Source organism: Spodoptera frugiperda, chromosome 1 (assembly GCF_023101765.2).
Source record: "Spodoptera frugiperda isolate SF20-4 chromosome 1, AGI-APGP_CSIRO_Sfru_2.0, whole genome shotgun sequence".
In the NCBI taxonomy this organism is placed as follows: Eukaryota; Metazoa; Arthropoda; class Insecta; order Lepidoptera; family Noctuidae; genus Spodoptera; species Spodoptera frugiperda.
This window is the reverse complement of record NC_064212.1, coordinates 9,674,268-9,699,760: the sequence shown is the minus strand read 5'-3', so window position 1 is coordinate 9,699,760 and position 25,493 is coordinate 9,674,268. Positions and strand designations below refer to the sequence as shown.

General features: G+C 40.1%; 1 protein-coding gene across 2 annotated transcripts in view; it reads right to left on the bottom strand.

Annotated features, from left to right (window-relative positions):
• Positions 1–2,594: 2,594 nt before the first annotated feature.
• LOC118273442 (T-box transcription factor TBX20) overlaps positions 2,595–25,493 on the bottom strand; it is a 34,252-nt gene continuing 11,353 nt past the window's right edge. The window contains exons 3-7 of one of the 2 annotated variants that reach the window (XM_035590414.2): positions 14,125–14,398; positions 13,855–14,019; positions 4,577–4,653; positions 3,987–4,061; positions 2,595–3,895 (exon numbers count right to left, since the gene is read on the bottom strand). In XM_035590414.2, the coding sequence (XP_035446307.1) occupies positions 3,427–3,895; positions 3,987–4,061; positions 4,577–4,653; positions 13,855–14,019; positions 14,125–14,398 (1,060 nt within the window). In that variant the 3' untranslated portion in view covers positions 2,595–3,426. The remainder of the gene's footprint in view (positions 3,896–3,986; positions 4,062–4,576; positions 4,654–13,854; positions 14,020–14,124; positions 14,399–25,493) is intronic. The other variant, XM_035590417.2, reaches the window with a different exon arrangement.

Sequence of the window (25,493 nt, the reverse complement as noted above, 5' to 3'; positions counted from 1 at the left end):
TGACCTATACGTAATTACTACACCAGTTCACTTACCACTATCAAACCCTTGCAAAGGAACCCCTGTCACAAATAAATAAACTAATTAAAGCAACAGCATTACCACCGGCACTAAAATCAAATGAAATATTCAGTCAAACGTTAAATTCAATCGGAGTTTATCTGGAGCGTCATCCGAACAATAACTGCGATTGGAAACACTTTTACAAGCAATAAATTCTTGGTGGCAGTGTCACTGGCTACAACATTTATTAGGTACAATCCCGATTAGATTAGCGTTGCATTCACGGCCCTGCGGGTCTCTCTAGCACCCTAGAGACCCGAAATTTGTCCCAGTAATATAGCCACGCGCGCAACTAATTCGATGTAGTCAGTCGACCCTTCCTATGTGACTCGAATGCTGCCCCGACACTGCTTCATTTTAATTGAATAGTTGGCGTGGGGTGACGCCGTTGTTTTCCTAAAGATAACTTTATAGCCGCTTTGCATAATTGCCCGACGTCCCTCTAATTTGTTGCCATTTCGCAATCTGTCACACTTTCCTGTTATACACTAACTAGACAAATGAGTGCTAATTGAAATGTTTTTTATTATAAAAGAACTAGATTTTCTCACGCTGCTGTAAAATTGGAAACTGAGGAAATTAATAAAATCGAATAAGTAACTAAAGTTGAAATTATATCTTGACCACACTGATAATGCAATGGGTAGGCAATCAGCTGCTACACAGCGTATCAAGGGTTTGATTCTGAACAATTCATAATAATAGATAATCAGATGATTCCTAAAAGAAGGAACGTGTTCCTATCTATCTATTTAAACATAAATTACCTAACAGAGAAATATAAATAAACTAAGTATAGCAAACAGCTCGTTTGCTATCGTATTTCCGAAACTCCGAAGCGAGCTTCTCCACAACATTACAGTATCTAACTAAAGCGACACCCACCGCCATCTACCGGCCATATAGTAAATTACAAACAATTTGTCGTGAACTAACTCCCTTTTACAAAAACGACGATAATAATTATGAACTTGATGAAAATTATGATAGTAATGTTAATTATTGTTGTAAGGTTCATTTTCAGTATTTACATAATACCTAGGTTGTAATCATAATTATTAGGTATCAGATTGGATACAAGAACATGTTTTGTTCCCTAAAAAGTAGACAAAAATATTTTTCGCCACCACGTAAAGTGGGAAATAGGTTCAGTATTATTATTTAAAAATTAATGATATATACTTACCTACACATTTATACATAAAATATAATTATGTACTTTTTTAAGACAAACTATGAGACAGTCAGACTCTCATAGACTAAAAACCATCCCGTTCCTACTTCTGGTTTTCGAGCCGGAGCCCCGGTAACCCGCTAGGCAGTCAGCAGCTCCGATGCAGTTTGCAGCTCCGACTTACCTACTTACTGAACTGAGTTGTATAAAGAAGCTCGAGCTGTATCGCGTCCACATGCATCCTTCTTTGTGACGTTTTAGCTATAAAGTGGTTTATACATGTTCTCAATTTGTCTGAATAACTTTTTTATACGTAGGTATAGATAGATAATAATCTTGTGGAGGTGTCCTTTACGATACCAGATCGTAGCAATGTGAATGAGTTTTCGATTTTCGAAATTCAGGAGCAAGAGAAGGTTAGGAAGTTATTTAGGTACGCGTTTAATAATAGAGAAGAGAAGAGGTATAATGATATCGATGATGTATTCTGATAGTTTTGTGCCGAGCAAGAATTGGTCAGATTTAGACTACCTTGGTCCCTTTAGCCTGTTTTTGGTATAAAGCTCGCCCTCTACTATAATAAGGTAGTAAGATCAAGTACTTTTTTATAGGGAAAAAAATGTGTTTAATAAATATGATTTCTATACCTTTTCGTATTCGTTTTTTAGATATTTATTTTTAATAAAAAATAATTGTTATTCTTCTCCCCTATTTATAGTGCATCTTATCAAAGATGTTGAAATGAATATTAATCTCTTGTCTTTCGGTATATAAGACACAATAGAAAACACATTGTGTCTCGCGTAGATCTGCGTTCCGACAGACGAAGGGTTAAATATTAATTTATTGGCGGTAGCCTATGTGTAGCAGAGGATTAATTGATCATAATTAAGATCACCTTTTTTTCTCATTTACCTGATCTCAGAATATAATATAGGTACGTATAGGTAGGTAACCTACCTGCTCGACTGCGAACCGTAGTCCCCGTTGCCTTTTATTTTTAGTTTTCTTGTTTCCGATTTATGTAAACCAATTTTGCATGTCATGTTGTACTCTGTTTCCTAAATGTAGGTAATGCTAGTTCTTAGGTTAGAACCTCAAGTTTTTTTTTTGGGGGGCGAAATTCATCAATGATTTCTCCCGCCTTGGGTGAGGCGGGAGGGAGTGTCAGTCTCTTACTGACTAAAAACCACCCCGTTCCTTCTCCTGCTTTGAGCTGGAGCCTCGGTAACCTTGGTGGATGACATCTGGGACCCATAACATAACCAGTGAAAACAATTACTCAAATTGCATTTTTTTGTATTGTATTGTAAAGTTCCAACTTACCCATTAAAAGGAAAAAATAAAACAAAGCAAATATATGTTAACAAACATTTAATTGTTTTCTTTAGCAATATATTATTTTTAATAACTATAATTTAACTACAAAGTAACCGTGTAGGTACATCTATACATCCGCTTGTAGTTTGGATGCAGCAATTAATGTAAACATAGACAGCAATATAATTTCTACTATTTAATTATTTATCGATACATCTATATCTTACTAAACTTCTAAGTTTCACTAAAACAATTTTTAATTCTCTTGTATTGCACATTTTACCTAAACAAGATGAAATCAGCCAAGTAGTGTCGAGTGCCACTAATATTGAGATACCAACGTCCACGACATCAACAGCTCATACTGTAATACTCGCACAATATTAAACCTCTGCAGTTACAAAATAAATCAAACGAAATGTACACGGCAATCAAATGCTTAGTTTTTGCGAGATTCTCTAATTTGCTATAACATGAATTTAGCGGAAACCATCACTACGAGACGAAACTATTAGGAACATATAACAATAATTACAGATTTAAAGTACAATTAAATAATATTTTACAATATAATACAAGTTCACAGTCTGAGTAACGACAGTTTCAGAGCGCGCGGTGCGCGGTGTTCCTACTCGGACGTTTCAGGCCGCACTTCGAAATGTTCTCCACGCACTCGCACTCAGTTTATTCACTTCTCGGCGCATAAAATTATCGAAGTTCACGATGCCATCTCGTTTCCCAGCGAAACACCGACGCACTTCAAATTTCCTTTTGTGTTTTCTCAGAAACATTCCATATAAAGACTCTCATACAATATCGCATATTATTACAGGGAGATCTCGGGGAGGTTTTTATTCGGCGTTTTATCACTAAGTGGGGCTGTGAGGCGGGTGCGGCGCGTGCGGGGTGTGCGGGGTATGCGGTGGGTGCAGCGGCGAGGGGTGCGGGCTGGCGTCACGCAGCGAGTCTGGTGAGGACCCTGGTGAGGCACGCCGAGCAGGGTAAGGCGAGAATCGGTGCTGAGCCAGCGGCTGCGGACCCGCGCCACCCGCACCCAACGCTCCCGGGTACACCGGCCGTGGCAGCTGCAGGCCGGACCCAGAGGCTGCGAGATGCTGTTGTGCCAGCAACTGTGGCGCCAGACACGCCCATTGCCCCCACAGCGCCGCGGCCGGCACGCCGTACAGCGGGTACGCTGCACGCAGGAACAGTTGTGACCGTGCTGCCAGTATCGCCTTCTCCTCCAGCGTTAAGTTGTTATTATGTTGATCCAGATCAAACGGTCGGAGTGGTGAACGTAGGAAGTGTTGTTCTGCCAACATCGACTCCATGGTCTCCCTGAAACGGTAAGGAGTTACACTTTAGACATTTGCTCCATCCGAAAAAGTTGTAGCAGTTATATGTAATATGATTGTATGATCGTATCTACCTATGACTGGCGGCGCTGTAGCGCGCGTCGTCGGGGAAGACTGATGTTCTTTCGTGCTCCCCCGTGATATAGTATCTCAACAGACAAACAAAAAAAAAATAAAACACCCAATAATAAAGAGAACATAGAATTGCATTAGAAATGCGAAAGCGAGCAATAAGACTTGTATTTGCAAAGCGAATGTGGTGAGAGAAATTGTTACATTATAAATTACACGGGTGGAAACTTGATGTCGGCTCACCCGCTATTAAATACATCGGATTGGCTAAGAAGCAATAAATACTGAGACATAATTGCTCGCGTGGAGATATCAATCAGCATCAGACAGTTATGTTTGTTTCTGAGAGCGTGTCCAATGCGTGTACGATTAGAGAACTAACCGAATTGTGTAGCACGAGCTGAGCTTAATGAACACTTAGCAGTGATAATAAATAGCTGTCACAGTCGTGTGTCCATCTAATTAATTATTATCATTACAAAATAACAGTTTCTTTCGCTACAAGTACTCTGGTTTGGAAAAAAATATCTGGGACTACATAACAGTATCAATAAATGACACCTCTAACCGCAGACATTAATGTGATAGTTACCTCTCGAACTCGGTGAGACGTGAAGAGTCACGGAATCCCTTAGCGAATGGATTACTGTCGATTTTTAGTTTCGTGATCTGAAACAAAAGAGACACCATGATTCCCTCCGAATATAGATTTAGATGAAACATTTATAGAAACGTGTTCATACAAAAAATGGTGTAATTATATCGATATAATAGTACAGTTTCGATATTCATGGAAGGGAAGGATCGACGATTATCATAAGGAGCTGTTCAGACGAAGCGAGTTAATTTCATTATGCAGCCGTTTATATTGTAATGGGTCAGTAAAGGTTCTCCATATCTCAGTGTGAACGGGCCCGTAGCAGTACCACCCGTGGAGTTCAGCACACACCAACTAATAAGGTTAACTTATTGACGACATTCCACATCAGTTTATCACTTTACTTGACTACCATGCTATTACGATACTGTGCACATTTTAAACCTGCCACGTAATGTGGGTTTCATAGTGTTTTACTGAGTATTGTTTGTACAAACAGGTCTACGATAGTCTAGCGTTTTCTATTAGGACGAAATAAGGAAGCTTATTATGGTTTACTATTCATTAATATAGTAGATAGTAGTATGATTCTTGCTCATTCAGTGATAGAACTAGGTACTTAATGGAAGCGTAGGTACTAGTGATAGAATTGAACATATGTATTTAGGTGTCCAATTTGTTAGTGGTGTCAAAAGGTGCTTTTGCAACAACTAAAGATACGAAAAAAGTTAAATTAAATATTGGGTAAATATTTGATTTAAGTTCGGGGCGAGGTGTTAAAAAATGTGTTTGGCAGAGCAGAGGCAGCGTCGATGAAAAATCGCCCCCTCGCTGAGTGGCAGCACCCCTGCTGCGGCTCCACACAATTTGTGAATAATATTTACGATAAAACCTTCCACGGAAACCTGTTACCATTAAATAGCGCCTGCTCGCCTAATATCCGAACGGATTAAACCAATATCGAAACTAATTTTAGCATATTCTTGGCAGTTTTATGACGTGGAGGTGAGAAAAATGTATTATTTTTTAATGGCGGGCAATAAACAAGTCATCGAGAGTGGTCGCGGTGGTGTCAATCTTTCAGCGTGTCCAGTCGGCGACGGTAATTACCTGGCGATTGAGTCGCGGGCAGCGGGCAGCGGGCAGCCGGCAGCCGCGCCCGCTGCATACCTGTAGCTCTGCCCACACACCTACGCGACACCTAATTGTACATTGTTCTCACATGTTCACACTCACACTACGCAGGTTTAGCACAACGAACTCAAGAAATTACGCAAAAATGTAACGCGTCTAGCCAAGTGTTAAATCGACGAAAATGCTGTCAAAAATAAGACAATGTGTCTTCTCTCTTGATAACAGACTGAACTGCTGATCTATGGCGAAATTATTTCTGTGACGCTTTTGAAATGTTCGTGTCTTACAATTAATTATCGAATTCTTTTGAGTCCAATCACTTCAAAACAAAGACAAGTTACAAAAACCCACAGAAAAAACCAATTACAATCAGTGTTACATTGTAAAACGTTTAGTTTATTGCAGGCGGACATTCCATTGTAGCGACAATTAACTTCTTAATTTTCGTTGAAGATATTTATGTTGCGTTTGAAGTATTCCATCAGGCTCGACTTGATCACCGTTAATCTATGAAATGCTTTGACTAAATATCTCCGTTTCATTGTTCCTGATCAAAGGGAATTCATAAACCGTACAAAATATTGACCAGTCCACGTCATGTTCTGTTTTGCGGTGAGTAATTTCACGAGCAACGTGTCACTCGAAGACTAATGATTTCGAAAATAGTTACAGAGAAACTAGACAAAGAACATTTGTTACCACTCGTGGCCCATTTAACATTATCTCTTCTAAAAATATGTCTATAGCCGTCGTTTACTTATTATCTTCTCTGATGAATGAATTTTGTTTCGAAAATATCAGTAACCGAATTTAAAATTCTTTTATTTGTTTCTTGGTAGATACCTAAGGGTAACCTCTAAATAATAATTATGAGCATCAACTGCAGGAATATGTAAATTTCATTCAAATATTTGTCCCCCGTGGAATGGAAATCGGATCCTGGCTCGGTTTGTTCACCACGCCATCAAATCGACATTCATCCTCGGGACATGAATGAAGCGTTGTCAGTTGCCTCGAAGAATGTGCTCCATCTTGCATTAGATTACCATGAATTACATGTTTTAGTAATATGATGGATTTTTGCGAAGGATATCTTGGCGTTGAGGGGAATTGTATTGGAAATTAATGGGTGTCTTTAGCTTAGGTTTCTTTCCATGTAGATGCCTATTAGCCGAGTGCATTAAGTCAGTAAGGGGGCGCGGCCGGTGCGAGGGTCACCGGCATGTCGCGGCACCTACTTACACTTGCACACCCACCTGGCAGCGCCATTGACTACAATGGCGACACTCTCGACGCGCCTGCGCCACACGTAATGACTCCACCACAATGCGAGTAGTAGCTGACAATATTGACGGATTATACATTATGTATGCCACACTGTCCCACCGCGCCGTAATTGTTTCCATTCCTCATGTTTGTTTTTGAATTCCGTTTACGTAAACGACACCCAGTCTACTCCCACTGGCATTTCATCCACGGTACCATCGCATTCAATTATACAAAACTACTTAAAATATATTATCACTAAGAGAACACCGAAATAATGAATGAGACGCTTTCTCGCTACTGACGTTTATTAGATTTAGTACAAACATAAGAACGAGGCGTGTCAAAACAACCTAATTTAAGTATCAACAAACGTTCGCCTTGGGCGGCGGCGGTGGCGGCGTGCTCCCGTTCACTGACAACATTAAAGGCGCCATAATGACATTATTCCCGGGCGGGAAACAAAAAATCTTACAAAAAGGCGTCAAGGAGAGAAAGACGAGCGTCGCGCCACCGCCGCACCGCGACCGCCGCGCGCGCAGCTCTGCAAACGATGCTCTAATTATTGGGGTGGTGATGTATTGTTTATGGAAGTACCAGCCTCGTATTCCGCGATTCATACTCCGATTTGACAGTAAAAACTTGTCCACAGATGTCTTGCACGTGCGCTTGTAAATGAAGCTGCCGAGTTGAGGAGAATTTATGTCTTATTTAAGCATTTACATACGAAGACATAAGAGATGAGATATTTGCATGAAATATATTTTACCAAATGTTATTATTGTTCCAATGTCGCGAGTTTAATTTAGTATAATATTCCTACGTAAGAAACAACTGTTGTAAAAATGTATGCTAATGAATGGCCGTTTAGAATGTTTAGTGACAGTTCATAACAAGACGAAATGGTGCGCAGTGTAAAGGGACACGTGAGCGACGATCGGGACACGACAGGAACATTGTGAAGAATATATAAATGTCACGTTAGCTTGCGCGCGCGCTCCTTCTGCCTACATATCTCATTGATTGATGCAGTACTGCGACGAACGACGACTCAGCAATCTGCTAGTGATGTATTAACAGACAAAACAACGGCATATTTATGTTTCTCGTTGTAGAATCTTTACAGAAAAAGAAAACATAAAAGTAACATTTAAGTGTGGGAGAGCCATGCTTCGGTACGAATGGACCAGCTCGACCGGAGTGATACCACGGCCTCACAGAAAACAGACGTCAAATAACGTGTGTTTCGTCCTGTGAGTGAGGTTACCGGAGGCCCAATTACCCTCCTCCCCAATTTTCCCAATCCCTAATTCTAGAAAATCTAAATTCTAAAAACACAATAAACAGAGATTAAGTATGAAGAAAACCATTGACTATGCTTGAAGTTAGTATTTTCTATTGTTAGAGAGAATTTACAGAAACTAATAAACGCAAACATTCCTTAATCGACTGGAAATACATACATATATCTATTTAAAACCGTTTAACGTTTAAGTGCTATGCCTTAAGTGTAATAGAAAAGCTGTTTCTCTTAATTTTACTCCTCCGTTAATTCGCGATTATGAACCTCTGAATAATATGGCAGTTAAGCGAATGTAGTTATGTGAAGCTGTTTAATGAGAGTTCCGCAAAGTGTTCTGCTATCAAAAGTCTCGTGAAACCAGCACGACCTACAGCTGCGCACTGTAACGATGCTTTCCAGAAAACCGATGCTTTATTGACAGTAATTCGTGAATGCACCAAAATAATGAACGCTGCATGTGGCATCCACGTATAACCGGACCAATATATGTGATAATATTCCCAGAAAGTGTTCCGAACACTCCGAATTAATTGCACTTCCAAAACTTGTTTAGTATGCACTTCTACCTACAGGATTGTAAACAACTTTTGTCAATAAGGCAAGGTAACAGTTTCGTTCGTGGATTTGAAGCAATTAAATCCACGTGGAGAGCATTTTGGGCAAGCATATTGTATCGAGTCGCCTAATTTCATCTTCGAAGCTACTTGCAACTTCGGCACACGAAAACAAAACTTAGTGATTGTAAAAATAAAGTTTATTTTCAGATCAATAAATAAATTTGGGGGTTGTCAGGTATTCTCGTCCTCGTCTAGGACGTCAATGAGCTGCAGACTCTCCCGTACCGTGCCCACGGACACAATAAATGACAACGTGTGCAAGTTGTACAGGTCGTCAGCTATCTCCGTCACTATTTTCACAATCATCCTGCACATCCACATCTCAGCTACCTTCAGGTCTGGTACTCAATTTGTGAATTTCCTTTGTCAATTTCATTCTGTTGCTAAACTCGCTTTTTAGTAACTCGAAACTCTATCGATCGCTTCCCTATTCAACCGATTCATAAGGTCTTTCAAAGGGCCCACGGTAAGTATCAAGTCTACTTTACACTCGTGCCCGTAGTTACGGCTGTAAACTCGAAATATAAGCGAGTAGGCAATCTGCCACATCTCAAAAATAAATAAATTTTTAAAACATCAATTATTTGTAATGGTGTAAATATTTTATCCGGAGTGAGTTTGACATATTTCAAACTGACGCTCGTTTCTATAGACATAGCTATCAAATACGTACAATAAGAAATCATACAAAAAGGTTCGTTATAAATTTAATAACGTGTTAAAAATTAAATCACGCATCAGTGTAGAGGTGTTAACTTTTCCTCTTTGTTATTGAGTATTTTTTGCACATCAAACTTAATATAATATCTACGAATAAGACAGAATGATATTTGTAAATTTAATTAAAGACTTGGTATACAAACAAATATTTAGTTTTTCTGTAGTGGCTTGGTGCGCAGGCGCAATAAATTGAGTCGGGCCGCACACGACGGCTCTGCGTGACGTCACACCTCCAGTGATCGATGGTAGGAGAGACCGAGACCAGCATATAACTCACCGGGTAACGTGGCTCAAGAGAGAAAGGGACACAAACCTAATAAATAATTTCATCTTAAATTATTTTAAATCCACTCTTAAGCAAGTACGTTGACTTCTTGTATTTTTGACTTATGTGCGTTTCGTGTTATCGAGCATTATTATTTATTGAATTATTAAATAATGAACTGTTGCAGAGACATTGATGGTTTTATAGCTACGTTTTTTTATTTAATTGGTTGTGTCGAATAATAATGTAGCTGTCTATTGGTTTTATACTTCTGCACCAGTCCATAATGCTTTGTAAATATAAACAAGTGAGATAGGTTCTTATTATTGGATCTCTAAAAACAACATTTCATAAAATGCTCCACTTATTTGAAACCGTTTTGCGTATAATACACACGCATTAATATGAAAAAAAAAGAAAACCTATTGAATAAAAAAAAAGTAGCTTTCCATTGAAGAAACTAATGACAAGATAAAGGAGTGTTTCAACAAAGCGATGTTGTACAAACGAGCAATAACTTAACAAATATAAAAGGATCGTATTGAAAAGAATGAATCGATTATTGGTGAAGAAAAGGAAACGTGAGGGGTGGGGTGGCGGTGGTGCGGGGGGGACACCACGTGACACCTGACCGCAGCCATTTTGGCCCGTGAAATATGTTTATTTGTCATGGTCGCCCTTTGTTATTGAAATTGTGTTTACCTTTACTCCTTCATTATATTGTTCGATTATACTCGCGTGGAACTCGTTTGTGGATGCTCAATGTGAGAATAGCTTCGGAGATTTTAGAATATTGATTGTTGATACTGAGAAATGAGATATAAATTTCAATTAAGCGCGTATTGAGCGTGTTTGCTTCTACTTACACTTGTGACTTGTGAGTGAGCGTGCGCAGTTATTTTCGTGATTATCTCCTCAAGCCGCGTAATAATGTGATATAGCATGACCAACAGTTAGTAGTCTACTACTGACACGATTTCTCTAATGTTTTTATCTTATTTTGTATTTGTCAATCGTATACTGTTCGAGTTCGTTGTATGACCCGTCAGTCGTATTGGACTCTGCTGTAGGTAATACCTATCACCTACTTGTTAATAAAATTAATATTCAGAACGCATGAACCTATCGCTTTGATTGATCGTATCTACGAAATCAAAATAAATATGTATACCTAATCGGTTTTTTAGAACGATGATTGAAAAGATAAAAGTTGACCCCGAGTAACGGCAGGTTGAAGATGAAATTTACTTTACCTTAAAAGAAAAGTATATGTTTATTTTATAGGTACAAACAACAATTTCAAACAAAATATGAGTAGGGTAATATTGTACCTACTTAACAATGATTTTGAAATGTTCTGCGAAAGGATTCATCAAAGACTGGTATTAATATACAAATATTTTGAACAAAGCGAAGTATAATATACATGTTTGTTTACAAAGGCTCAACATATCGTCGCAGGTTGCTATCCGCAAGTTTTTACTCAGAGAATATCCTCTCGAGGCCATCGATCATAACAAATTCACAAGTCATCGGCTAATAAAAAAACGCATTGTGTGCATTGAGGATGCGTAAACTCCAACAAACATTGTCACCTCGATGCGAGTCCAATCTCAGACAAAGGATTCTAGAGAAAACGAGCAACAGGACAATAGTGTGGTGGGTGTAAAAATGTTAAATATTGAAGCGGGTCGGGCCCACGGCGCTTTCCCGGGAAACCGCCCCGCGGCGCGCGCGCAGGCGACGCTCAGTCTCACACCGCGATACACACACAAAAAACACACCTCACATTTTTTGTAAAACGTTTTATCTCATCTTATATCAACATTTCGATATGATAAAGCACCAATAATGATGTTTCATTCCCATCGATTTAACAAACGTCGCGCGCGCATTTAATCGGTGACACTTTTTTCAGAAAACACGTCTAGATAGTGGTTAAAATATTCACATTTTCTTATCTCTCGAATGAGTGTTGTAGGATTATATGATCGTTTTTTATGAAGTGTTAAACTGGCCACTTTTTATACATCATAAAGTTATGCGGGCTCTATCGATCTCGGTTGGCACGGCGCAGGTGCAAACATGCTAAGTGTGTTCTTATTGTTATAAGGGATTGAGTTATCAATGACACTATCTCCGCTGTTCGACAAATGTTTTAGCTGTCAGAGTTGTGACGTCAGCCAAATCGAGGTGCGCGCGCGCCGCCCGCCTGGACACTCGCGATCGAAGTTTCGATATCGAGCTTTTTACCTCGTCAAGTAGGTAGTTTATCTACCTTCGACATTTTAAAATTGTATGTAATCGGTACCAAATGACCTTTTTATATCTTATTTAATATAACGCCCTTAGCTGTAGTTTAACTTTTTAAATATGCATATCATCATTCTACTTGTGTAGTTTGTAGGGAGCGTACACATGTATGCATATCTAAGTAGCTACATCGCATTCGTAATGGATGGCAGTGTCACTAGACAGCGGCAGTAAATCTAGGAACGCGTTAGAATCAATGAAAATCTATAATCACCGACCCTGGGGAGTCGTTGGAAGCCGACTGCGAAGGTGGAGCTTCCGCAGAGCGATCAATGGATGCCTGATGCTTTGCACTAATGGCCACCTGTTCCTATCAACATTATCATCCTGTGTAGTGTTAGTAAACATTTAGGATTTATGTCCAATGCACTTGATATTATTCAGGTGAGTGTATACTAGAGTTTCGTTCGCGGTTCCACCCGCGCTGCGAGGTTAAAAGAAAACAGTAGTCTTTAACTATTTAGCAGCCTAATAATTATCTCAAGACAAAAATGTCATACTATAAAACACTCCGTTTGCGATGTAAAAGAAAAACAAACAAATACACTCTCACATATAAAATAGATTCTTACCAAGTATTAATAATTTGATTGTGTGGCAATACAAAAAGCTTTTCTTATACAACAATAAATAAATTTAGTTCAAGTAACAAAATATCTACAAATGGTAACACTAAACCGAGCCCGTAACAGCTAATTAACGAACGAATGAAGATTTATGTACCGCGTTGTCGATATAAAGTAACGTTTCCTTTATGAACCTCAAAACGTCCTAATTATTTTACTACACGGGATGATACAAAACGAGGAACTTGGAGACGCCCAAACGCTCTTGTGACAGAGAATTAATTGCGCGTGGCGACACATGCGCTGCCGGCGGCGGCCACTACACCCGCGACTTTACGAGCGGAGCGGGCAGCGAACCACACTATAAAGCGTTACTTAATCAACTCGTCCGATTTATTTAATGCATACACATCTCATTTAATCATCAAACTACTACTCATAGTCACACCCAACCTGTCATTAAACATTTCGCACGCCGAATAATTACAATGCGCAACCCGCGAGAAACTTTTGTGAAGCTTATTTCCACAACAGCCCAATGACTCACGAATGTTTTACCGTTGGTGATCGAAATTGGTACGTGAGTTTCAGAGAACGTTTAACTTGAAAGTTGACATAATTTAACGGGCAGTTCTCGGAAATCTTCGGCGAGGATATTATACATGGAAAAAGCAATGGAACTAATAGCTGAGACGTCGCTGGACACGATCGGCTCGACATCTACTAGGACTTTATATTTAGCTCGGGTGAAAACTTTAATCGTCACCGTGTTGCACGCGTCAGACGCGCTGTCCGTCCGTCGTCAGCGTCGCCCGCGTGTGGCCGTCGATACACAAAAAATTATGTGTCACCTCCCTTTGTTCAGACTGGACATACCTTTCAGCGAGATGCAATTAGTGCGACTCAAATAGCATTCGTCGATAGTCAGCCGACCGGCGCTATGCGATTTCAAACGTTTGTCTCTCTGATCTATTTTAGAAATCAAATGATAGAATTAAGAACAGGACTCCTGATGCCAAATAAACCGCGTACGTAGCAAATGGACTTCAATAGTAAACAAGGTGTGCCAAAACTGTCACGGTACTTACAAGTTGATTCTGATACGCGGTGACGGCAGTGAACACGCACTCGGGGAATATGAACGTCTTGAATTCTTCTTGTTCTAAGTCCGTGATGGGCGCATTGACGGCTCCTTCTCGCCGCAACACCAGGTGAATGCGCGGCTGGTATTTGTGCATGGAGTTCAGGACCAGCTGTTTCACAAGAGGTAAAAATAAAGTGTTATAGATGTTGGTCAGTGTACAATTTGATGATTATTTCCTCCTTAATAGTTAACATGGAATACTATTTTGACTCACCTGTCCATTCTTGTCCATTTCATTGTTGGTGAGCTTGACCTTCTCGAAGGAGACGACCTGCTTGCGCAGCTGGTCGCCGGAGAAGGGCGAGTCAGGGTGCGGGTAGAGGCGCGCGGGTGCTGGCGGGTCCGCCTTGCCGGCCACCAGCCAGGACGAGCGGTGGTACGCGTAGCGGTACCGCTTGCCGTCCACCGGCACCACGTCCAGCAGCACGGCGTAGCGCGCGTCCGCGCGGCACCCCGCGAACGATACGCGCACCGTCGGGAACATGCGTCTGACAAAAATGAAAGAGTATAAATTAGAATTTAATTAAGTAAAAGTTATAAATTGTGAGTAATGTTAAACGCCGCTTTAGGTTAGAAGGACTCGTCTTTATTGACCAAAATGTATTGGTCTTTTAAAAGGAAACAGTAATAACTGAAACGTTTATAAAACTAAGACAAACTACAAAGGAACCGCACTCAGCAATTATTTCAAAACGCTTGTTTGTGCAAAACATAAAATTATAACAATATACATTTCTATACTATCGACTTCCTCGTTCCATTGTTATGTTAAACCGTATATTTTCACATTAACGCAATTATTCGTCAATTACTCGGCTGAACTGAAGTTATCGCTCGCTGAGACCGACACAAATCTACTTTCCCTCATTAAGGACTGGTGTTATCGTATCGCAAATTATCGCATGTAATTAGTACCTATAGGTACTCTACGTGTTTCGGTACACCACAAATATAAAATGTCCCATTCCGTACCAAGTATCATATTGAGTACACTTATGTACATTACTCTACTTACTCTATCGGAATGCAAAAAGTTTAGTGGCATTATGGATGTAGTTACACAGGCTTAACGTCTATTAAAGGGGCCAACGAAGGAAAATCCACTTCATATTTCACAAATGGCACATCAGTGCAGCGTGTCCCTCAATAAACGTAGTCCCTAGTTAAGAGGGTCGCCGCCTATATTTAGGTTCCCTCCCCGCTTCAGATACATTGTCAGCAATAATAAATATTTACAATAAAACCTACAAAAAATTCTAAGCTACAACGATAGAGCTCAAATTCCAATACTCCTTCGTGGTGATGTAAGGAAAAATAAAGGTTCAGCGTGAATTGTTTCATACGACTTTGATACTAGGCTGTCGTCCCCTTCCCCTTCTTAACGGAGACATTCTTTAATGTCTCCGTTGGAGAAAGATGAATGGGTAGACATTTTTGTAAAGGTGTATGTTTTTGTTCAGTTAGTAAAGTGGCTTGCGGTTGGTCGATGTAATAGCTCCCGTTTCGTTCTCTTATATCACTGCGGTTTCCTGTATTCATTCCTAATTTGAAGAGGGGAACCGTACATAATATTTAGCACAAAATAAAAGTAAACTAAAAGTAGAACAACGAATCGTTGATGTAGAAATCACAAAAAATAACTGACAGCAACTGATCAACGATAATAAACTCGTTGTAAGCAGAAAGGAGTGTCACAAAAACTGGTGTCGGTAGCGGGCGCGTGAAACACTATCTCCTAATCGACATAAAATGGTAGTCATTGAGGCGGCGAGAACGGAAACAACAAATCTTTAGTTGTAAGCTGAGACGCAGCTTCGTCTAGCGGCCTCTCACTTTTTGTCGACAATGCCAGAGGCGCAGCGGTGCGCGAGATCGCTTGACAATTCGCCATCGGGCTTGCGCAAACGGTATGCGGCTTTTGACCCGCCAACTACAAGAACATTCATAACTGATGGGATGACTGTCGACCACCCAGGCTGTTCGTCATCATTGTGTAGACGTATTATGATTTACAATATAATTTTGATTGGGACGTTCGTTCGTAGTAAATTTTATGTCTCCATATAACGTTGGGATATTTAACAAAAGCTTCACGACGCGCACGGCCGTTCTACGAGTTCTAATGATTTTACAAGATCGAGAGAGTGGACGAAAATAAGAATAGCATTAATAAGATTTATGCACGTTTAGCTGTGGTCGCGCGCGTCGATTTGTGAGACGCTTCTTATAGCAGTCGCGATAGTGCATGCGCGTGCAGGCGTTTGAGCACGGGCAATTGCGCGCATGCGTTAATGGCGACACTCGGCGCACTCGCGATATATTACCGCAATGATATATGACCACCGACGTCGTCCATCATCCTACCACCCAAAAGTTAGCGGAAAAGCGAGCGAGAGCAAAAGAACGCCGAGCGCGCACATGACTCGCTTTAATGAGCATGTACCGAAGACAGAAATAAGAGGCGCCCGTTTACAGCGCGCTTTTATCGTTATGACATTGTTAAAATACATTTCTATGATTGAAATTTATTCGTGTGTCATAAATTAGTGTCTACTTTAGATTAGTATTGTCCATGTCCATGTGAAAGGTCTCTCTCTCTATGCTATAAATGGTATCAGAAATGTACTTTATTATAATGTGAGTCGGAAATGTTGGGTGTCATGTTGATTGCAGTTTATTAAATGGTAGCTGCAATATTGAGAATGTTTAGAAGATTGTTAGAGCTCATGTAACAATTAAGCGCTGCAGAGACAAGATGAGTGTGTTGCGAGTTAAACGAGCGCGAAGAGTTGCAGCAGTGCGCGCACGCATGTCGTCTTAATTAGAAAGGCACGAACCGAGGTGCGAACTCGTCAATCATTGTTTCCTTCGACCTCTTATTTGATGAATCTGTTGCTATGCATAATTGGATTTTTTTCAACCATAAATCCTGTATGAACGTTACTTAAAAATAACGAATGTTCAGGTTTTATTAATTCATTCGTGAATTTGATTAATCAATTAACACATTTTATGACGTGTTTTAATTTTAACAACTTGAAACGGCGAGTTGACGAAATATTTACGAGGAAGCCATTGGCTGAACGAGGAACGATAATAATGTAATCCGAGTCGGTATAATGAAATATAATTAGGCTAGGACATTATGATATAAATGGAACGTAAGTTCACACAGTAAAGCCGAATTAGTCCGTCGACAGTTAGAGCGCAGGTCGTGATTATGCAATAGAAAGCTATGCACGCCATTAGCGCAATGTTATCACGTCGTGATTAGGGCCCGCCGAGCAGCCAATCCGCGCGCGCAGCCGTCTAATTATACGGGAAAGCGCTTTATTAATAGCAATTACACCCCGCCGCCATATTGCCAAGCGTTTTAATTAACTCGATTCGTTGATTAGAGACAGATGGCGCGAGATTGCGAATGCTGAGCGCTCATTAGCGCAGTTTTGACGCTAGCCACTCGATAACTGTAGCGTGATATTGTTAATGTTAATACTTGATAATTTGTTGGTAAAACTGCAAATGTTTTCATAGAGATCTGTTACCTATTTGCAATGGTAATGGTCGCTGATTTATTGGATTAGACGCCTATGCTGTTAAAAATGCATGCGAACGTTAGATAAATTAGTTTCAGACGTGTTAATTATTGGTTACTGGTATGTACAACATGAAAAGTTTGCGTGTGAATTAAAAGGACTATAATTTATTATTATAGGTTATTTTTCTATTATACTTGACTGGATTTGTGCTCAGCACTTTTTTCCTAATATGCTTTCTGATAATCAATATTAATGAAAACCTCATTACGTTCTTTAATTCTAAATCAAAAAGAAATCTAGGTACAAAACTTTGAGAGTCTACCAAACAAAAATAGGGCAATAAGATAAAGTAAACATATTTTATCAAACAAACAAACATCACGTGTATTGTCATACCCACATACATATATGTAACAAAACTGCACATAATTCTTTTAAAGCCCAGTTATATGCATGTATTACACTGCTATCAACGGCATTAGCTGCATTATATACATTTGCGTCGTGTCCTGTCGTACACAGCAAACTCGCTTGGGCAGCCATTACAGCGAATTATCGCTAATAGTACTCTGTAGTCAGCCTTAAGTGATTTCTGGTGCATAATACGAGTGACAACAATCTGTGTCGGTGGCCAATGAATATTTCATGTCGGATAATAGGCCCGCTTACCGATTGTAGTACAGTTAAGCGATGATAAACAACGGACAACTGTGTAAGTTGGGGTAATCTCTTCAATGGAGATTTATCAGTGAGACGGATTGATAGAAGAGGAGTAGGTTCTTTGTAACTGAAAATTTTGAATGTGTTAATTTGGAACGATTTCTTTAGTGGAATTTAGATTAGCAAATGGCAGTTGACAAAATATTACATCTCTTCTAGTCATAGGTATCTGTTTTTAAGTTTGTCTTAGAGTGTATGAAAGGAACACACATAGTCAAGTAATTTTATAGAAATGAGTGCAAAAGAAGTGTCAGTTTTCATTACAGTCGTTCTTAATACTCAATGTCTAATGCAATAGCCAAACATTCAGCTGAAAATACACACAGAAAACTGTTACAAGGTAGGAACATGAGCCTCTATTTTGTAATGACATTTGATTTGCAAGCGTTTGTTGCAGAACTTCAATCCGCGGTCGGTAAACCGTGGAACAGGAGTGTAGTATTCGTCATGGTCACCATCTCTGACTGATGTCAGGTGTCAGGTGCTGGTGACTGACTGATGGCAAGGTGTCGGGTAATAGCGACAGACGTTTCTGACATGGTCACGACTCGTCGCCTCCTCGCATCCGGCATGCGTTTGAAACTCTACACGTTGTCTCCAATAACTATGAACTAATTCCAAGCTCTTAATCATTGCAGTTCGTTATGAAATATTGGGATAGGCTGGTGATGGACTTGTTAAAACAACTTCAGTACGAAAATAGTGGGGTTTCAGCTGTTAGAAGCTCTGCATTAGGTATGAGATACCCGATCAATTATATGGACTCCACAAAAACTTTACCCTCATCTTTAACATTTGGATCCATCTCGTCATTGCGACTTCTGATATTGAAATCAATTATAAGTACCTACAGGAGTACAATGAGCTATCAGCAAAATCTGTAGCATTCACAACACGTAGTGGACCTATATCAAACAAAGTCCGTGACATTTAGTGTCAGACTGCTAAGGGCATGAGAACAGACTCGGGTACTAAGCCGTCATTTATTCATACGGTCAGGTATTGTGTTCTAGTTATTTATTGTCCAATAATCTGATATTATTTAACAAACATGTAGTGACTATATGCCTATCATCTATGTCCCGTTACAAGGTATACCCATAACATTTACCAGACCAACGAGTATCTCGCATCATTTGAAATGTTTCGTCACTTTTTCCCGACGGCATTAAAATTACTCACAAACGTGATACATCCTTCTTATATTTACTTGACTTATTAAGCTTTTTCATACCATCTCCATTTGCGATTATAAAGGAAAAGGGCGTATCAGCGGCGCTGACGTGTGAGTGACGCGATGACAAATGATGGCGCGTCGCCCGGGATCATTACATTCAGGATCTGCCTGTACGCCTGTACGCCTATACCCGTCGACCATCATTAAGGAACACTAGTTTTTTCACAAGTGCTAATTAATTATTATGTCCATCAGCCTGTCCGCTATATCAACAACGTTAGAATAGGTTATTTGTAAGCTATCATCAATATCGTATTAAGACGCCGCTGTTTTGTCAGCATGTGTGGCATCGAATCAATCTGGAGTTCGAACACTGAAATACACATGTATTCGTGTTAAGGCGTTACTGAAAGAAAAAACTCGTGTCGTTCCGACTGAATTTTTCATATAGGGAGAAAGTATGAGATTAATGCGCATTAGAGGCAGCTAATGAGGTGTGGGGCGTGGTTGGGCGGCGGCTGCGGCTCACGTGAAATATAGTTCTTCCTGGGAGGTCCGGGTACGAAACCGCGTCAAATTTTCGACACTCGCACGATTTTGTCAATCCTGTTGATTAATATCTCTGTCGGATAGACGGAGATCTGAGATAAGTTCAGCCGCCCGGCGTGGTGCCGTCACACACCGCCTGCGACTCGCTAATGCTAATGTCCGTAAAAATATTTGTAACGCTTAATTTATTAATAAGTTTCAATTGCCATATCAAACGTGTGCGTAATAAATCATTTGTCTTACTCACTTTTGACTTGTACTGGTTCCGCTAGTTTATTTAACGATGAATATGACGCTTAACTAGATGGGTTTGAACTGAAATAGTATGTGATGACACGTAAAGTAACTGTATACCATACAGTATACAGAGCAGGTTGTTCCGATAGACATGTTCGAATGTATTGTGAACATGGATCGTACCGATAGCTTGTAAAATATTACACATGTTCTGCGACACCGATGTGACATTTATTCATGTCCTACTAAACATTTACGTAAAAACCATGTTCACACAAAGAGAAAATTACAAGGTAAGTACGACATATCCGCGGCCGGCGACGCGCGCACCAAATAAAACATTTGTACAATGCACTACGTCGCCATTAGCACAGCAGATGTGGCGTGTAAGTATTTATTAGCGGTAACATAATTAGTGAATTTAAACAAATATTACTTATGCGTACCATTTTAATTGCGGCACGCCGAGGTAATGACACACCGTGCGTACCTGCCTTTATTGCAGCGCGCGTGTTGTGCGTTGCACCGGAAACATTGCCTTTTTGTCCCTTATAGTTTTCAAAAGGCATTCAGCTACCTCTAAACATTAATTAGACGTCCACATATTGACAAAATCCGTAGCTACTTAACATTCTTTGAGCTTTTGAGATCGTTCGTTTGCAATGAAATGTGTGGACTATGTGGAGGCGGGTCGTACGGTATCTGGGAGTGTGTGGAATTTAACGTGGAATCTGTCAGCCGAGCAAACATATAGTGCTCCTACGCTGACACGTCATACAGTCAGGAAGTATACGAGTGGTCAACGTCGCGTCGCTGGATATAATCAATGTTCATGTATGCTAATCATGTTGGAGACTCGCAAAGTGGTTTTACACCTTTTACATTGATCAATGTTAACGATAAATACTTGTGTATTTTAAAATCCAGAAAAAATATTAATATACCAACATACTACGTCAGTAATTTCTTTGGTTGTCATAATTAGAGCTAATTCCTTTTCTGAAAAGACGATCTTTTCTGCTACGAACTGCTACGAGCGCTACGACATTTGAAGTGTCATCGTATATTCTTTACAAGAGATTTATTTAGTGAAACCGAAACCTTTTCCTGATAGCCTGACCATATTGTAGTAGGAGTTATATAAAAGCTGCGTGTAATTCAGTATAGGACAACTGGAGGCGGAGACGGCTCGCGCGGTATCCGCGCCGCCGCCGCGCGAAATTCCGACACCTCGTTTTGTTCGTATTGTTTGTACGGTTTGCTACGCTAATGGTGTCACATAGCACGCCGAACGATGTCAGAACACGCTCACACTCCTCTTGTTGCCCGCTTATTTCGGTCGTTAGTGAATTTTTAGAGAATGAATAATAATGTACGGTGTTTGTGGGAGGAGCGAATGTTGCTGTCAGCTTTTTTCTCTTGTTTGTTCAACTAGGAACTATAGTAGTAAGGATTGTATAGTTAAAGGTAAATTATTGAAGATATTATTGCGTATAATTTGAAGATTTTGTTTCGAACTGATGCATGAATTCGGTAAAGTAAGTCGCTCCACTCCACACAGTGCTCATACGAATTATTCCTTGTAAATCCGCCGCTAATTCTCGCAAAGCCACAATCCGGAGTCACGTTCATAGATGGGTAGCACGCTACATATAGCAGGTAGATACTCACACCTGTAAGGTTCACGAAACGGCGAGGAGTTTCGCAAGTCGACACCAAAATTGGGAAGTTTGGCGACAATATTGCGAAAACTGTCGCTTGCACCCCACGTCTGCCTCCCTTGCTTATTATAGCGATGTTTAGTAACCCGTGCATGCTTACCAAATTACAAACAATGTTCTGTAGCTACCGTTATTTCAGAAACATTGCTATTGTTTTATACAAATCGTCACCGAGTTGGCATTTTAGGAATGTTTCAAAATCAATAAACAAAATTGCTAAACAAACTCTTTCTTACATCACTCAACTTAACGCTGTAAAGAATTTCTTTCTGACAATACACATATACTACCAGTTGTTTATATGAGTATATGTAAAAATAAACCTTCAGCAAGTATCAACAACAAATAAAAAGTTTTTCAAAGAGAACCGTAAAGTAAAATTGTCGCAACAATCCTAACGAAGAAAAAAGCAATTCCATATCTTAATGGCCAGTATTTTCTCAAAGAATAATTTGCAACAACTGTTCCATAAGTTAGCTAAGCCGGGCTTAGGTAACTACACAGCTGAGTAGGTAGTAAGTTAGAAACACTAGGGTACAAGCGCTATAGTTAGGTTGTTTTCATTTCCATAAAGAGGGAGCCATTGCGACGGTCGCGTAAACTCACTAGTCCGTTGCCAGCAGTTAGTTATGTCATCTAACGCGTGCACATACCACTATAGCCCTTAAATCAAAAGCAATATCGAAGATAATCGTATACATTCACCATGTTTGACATTGCGGTTTTTATATACAATGGCGGTCTGTAGTGTGTTGTTATGTTTATTTATGGTGAATCAATTCAGTAAATTAATACTTGTAGATACAATGGAGGGCGTTTACTGCAAATAGTTTTTTGTCATTGCGTGATTGTAGGCTTTGACGTAGATTGATGAGGTTACGACAAACAGATGTGTTATGTAAATACTTACTCGTTACTATTTATATTATTTATTTAATCTCAGGATAAATACGAAAGAGCTAGAAACGATACATTTAACCTAAACGAAATGTCTATTCTAAACTCATTTTTAAACACAGTTCTAAATTCGTGTGTAAAAATGAAATGGTCGCATCATGAACTGTTAACGGCTCATAAAAGCCCCTATAAAGCCTAACTTAGAAACTAGAAAATTCGAAAATATTACGTATCTAAAAGCAAATTTAACTTTAGCTACCTATGTCAACGTCTGGCCGGGACGTGCCCTATGTCTGCGGCTGCTAATGTCGTCAGTTCTGGGGGGTAGGGGGTGTTGAGGGGATGGGGTGTAAGGGGGGTTGAGAAGCACGTACTGACTGTTAAAACGCTACATGTCAACGGGGAGCGGGCGGGGCCTCGTCTCAGAGCAATGGAGGCTCAGCGATAATGTCGTGACCTATATGATGTCCTAGTCGAGTGTTAGGCATCACCAATTTGTTGCTAGGGTTTGTTCATAATTAAACGGCTGACATGTGGTTCGTAGTAATGGAATAGGTGAATGTTTCTAGAATTTCTGGTAGAACTGGAAATGTTGTAAGTTGTTGGATAATTTTGAGTTATAAGGTTAGGATATAGTAAAGGCACGCTGAACTATTACTGAGTAAAAAGTCTCGGGCTCGATTTCCAGATTAGAATTTGGGTTTTAGTGCTTAGAAATTACTTTTCTATCATTAAAATTACATAATATTATCATACATTTTTACTTGACTACAAGTTTGTGTCTTCATTTAGTTACATTGGATGCAATATAACAAAGTAGAAGGGAATTAAGATTCCGTTTATAATCACAAAGAGTCATTAGTGAGTGAGACGGAGTCGTGAGTAATTCCTACATGAAACACATCTGTCATCAGCTCGTGGCCGAACGTTGCAGCATCAAAGGCCGAAGCTATGCGCACACGGTGGTCTTTGCCATTCGTTTTGTGCTGAAACAACGCCTTGCCTTTATTACCTCCGAGAATTCTATCGCTTTATTTTTATAAATAATTGTTTCCAAGAAGCAATTTTATAGAGACAATAATTTGCTTGCCAACTGAACCCCTGACAATGGAACTCCTACTGAATTATAATTCCACGTCTGCTGCCTAGTAGCAGCAAATAGCGGAGTCACCGGATGTCAACGACGCAGGGCGGGAGGGCCGAAGTACCTACATAAACATTTTCCGCGTACTTACTTCCATAAATTAGTTCCCGCGAAGGCGCGGTATAAATACCCGCGAAACGGCGCAACACTCGCTCATTACCTACTAATAGTTTTACTTATCGGCTTCCTGTACACTTCACAACAACCCAGCCTGTTGACGACTCATGAATCATTCTTATTGCCACCATGTACTCCTTTACGTAACAACCCCACGAATCAATCGATATCTGTTGTCCTCAAACTAGCCACACAACTCCCCGAGCGCACAAAACAATCATCAATATAATAAGCACCTTCCCCACTGTCAGACAACAATACAACAACGATACGTCTCAGTGAAAATTTCAAATTACACCTCATAAAGTTTCCCAGCCGTTTATCCGTATTAAAAAAAGTTGTTCGACAATCACCTATCATTACGGGAGGCGTCGGCCTAACGCGCACACAAAGGGCGCTACTACCGGAAGAAAACGACAAAAATTAAAAGTTTCCACCAAACAAAACAACAGCTGTCATATTAAACCGTCAAAGTAAAGATTACGAATGAAATATTCACGGTGAAAGCGGGGCTCAGGCCGTGGTTATGTAAATAAGTGGCTACGAAAATGTACATAATTAGTTTACACATTTTCTCGAGCACCCCGCCACCCCCGCGGCATATTGGCGGCGCGCGGCGCGGCCCGGGGGTGCGGGCAGATTAGCTTGCAATACACTTGCTAAGGGTACATTTACATGAATCACACATCTATTACACGCGTATTCAAATACCCTGCATGTGTTCACTTCACATAACCTAGATAACAACAGATAGGATTGATTGCTTGAATTATTAATAGTCCAAAATTAAAATTTCCATTTCGATCCATTCCTATCCACAAATTAGTTCTTTCAGTTTCCACTTTAATTATGAGTACAGCAATCGTTTCCTTGACATGTTTCAATACGTGGCGCGGACGTACAATTATGTGGCTATTAGAGGTTGTCAGTAATTTATACATTGTTTTCTAATAAAAGGGTTAGGTCGCGCTGAAATGACAGCTAATCTCTTAATAAGACAGAGTAAAGTGAATTCGCGATGTGACGGGGGTGTCGGGCGACGTCGTCGACGGGCGTTCTCCTGGCGGTGTGACGGCCACCCCTCGGTCGCATCCTCCTTAATTCTTTTGTCGTTTTCAGCTCCGTCAAATATCGCGTTTCCCCGTTTGCATACATTTTCAGTGCTCCCTACGGCCGCGCGTCTCGCCGTCGCTCAGTCGCCGTCTTTCACGAATGAAATTAGTGTCGGCAGCGTGACACCAACTGAATTTAAGCTTAATAAGATATTTATAAAGAAATTTCCGATTCAGCGGCAAAGTTCAAAATTTGACTCTGACTCCGCAAAGAGTTTGGTGGCGTTTTCAATTTAAACTTGGAACAAGTTAAATAATGTGCGAGCTCCGACCAACTCGATTCATTTAAGGTTTTAGTGAAATTAGCTTTTGAATTGAAATGACACTGAAATATCCACGGCATCAGTTGGTAAAGTTTAAGCTGTATTAA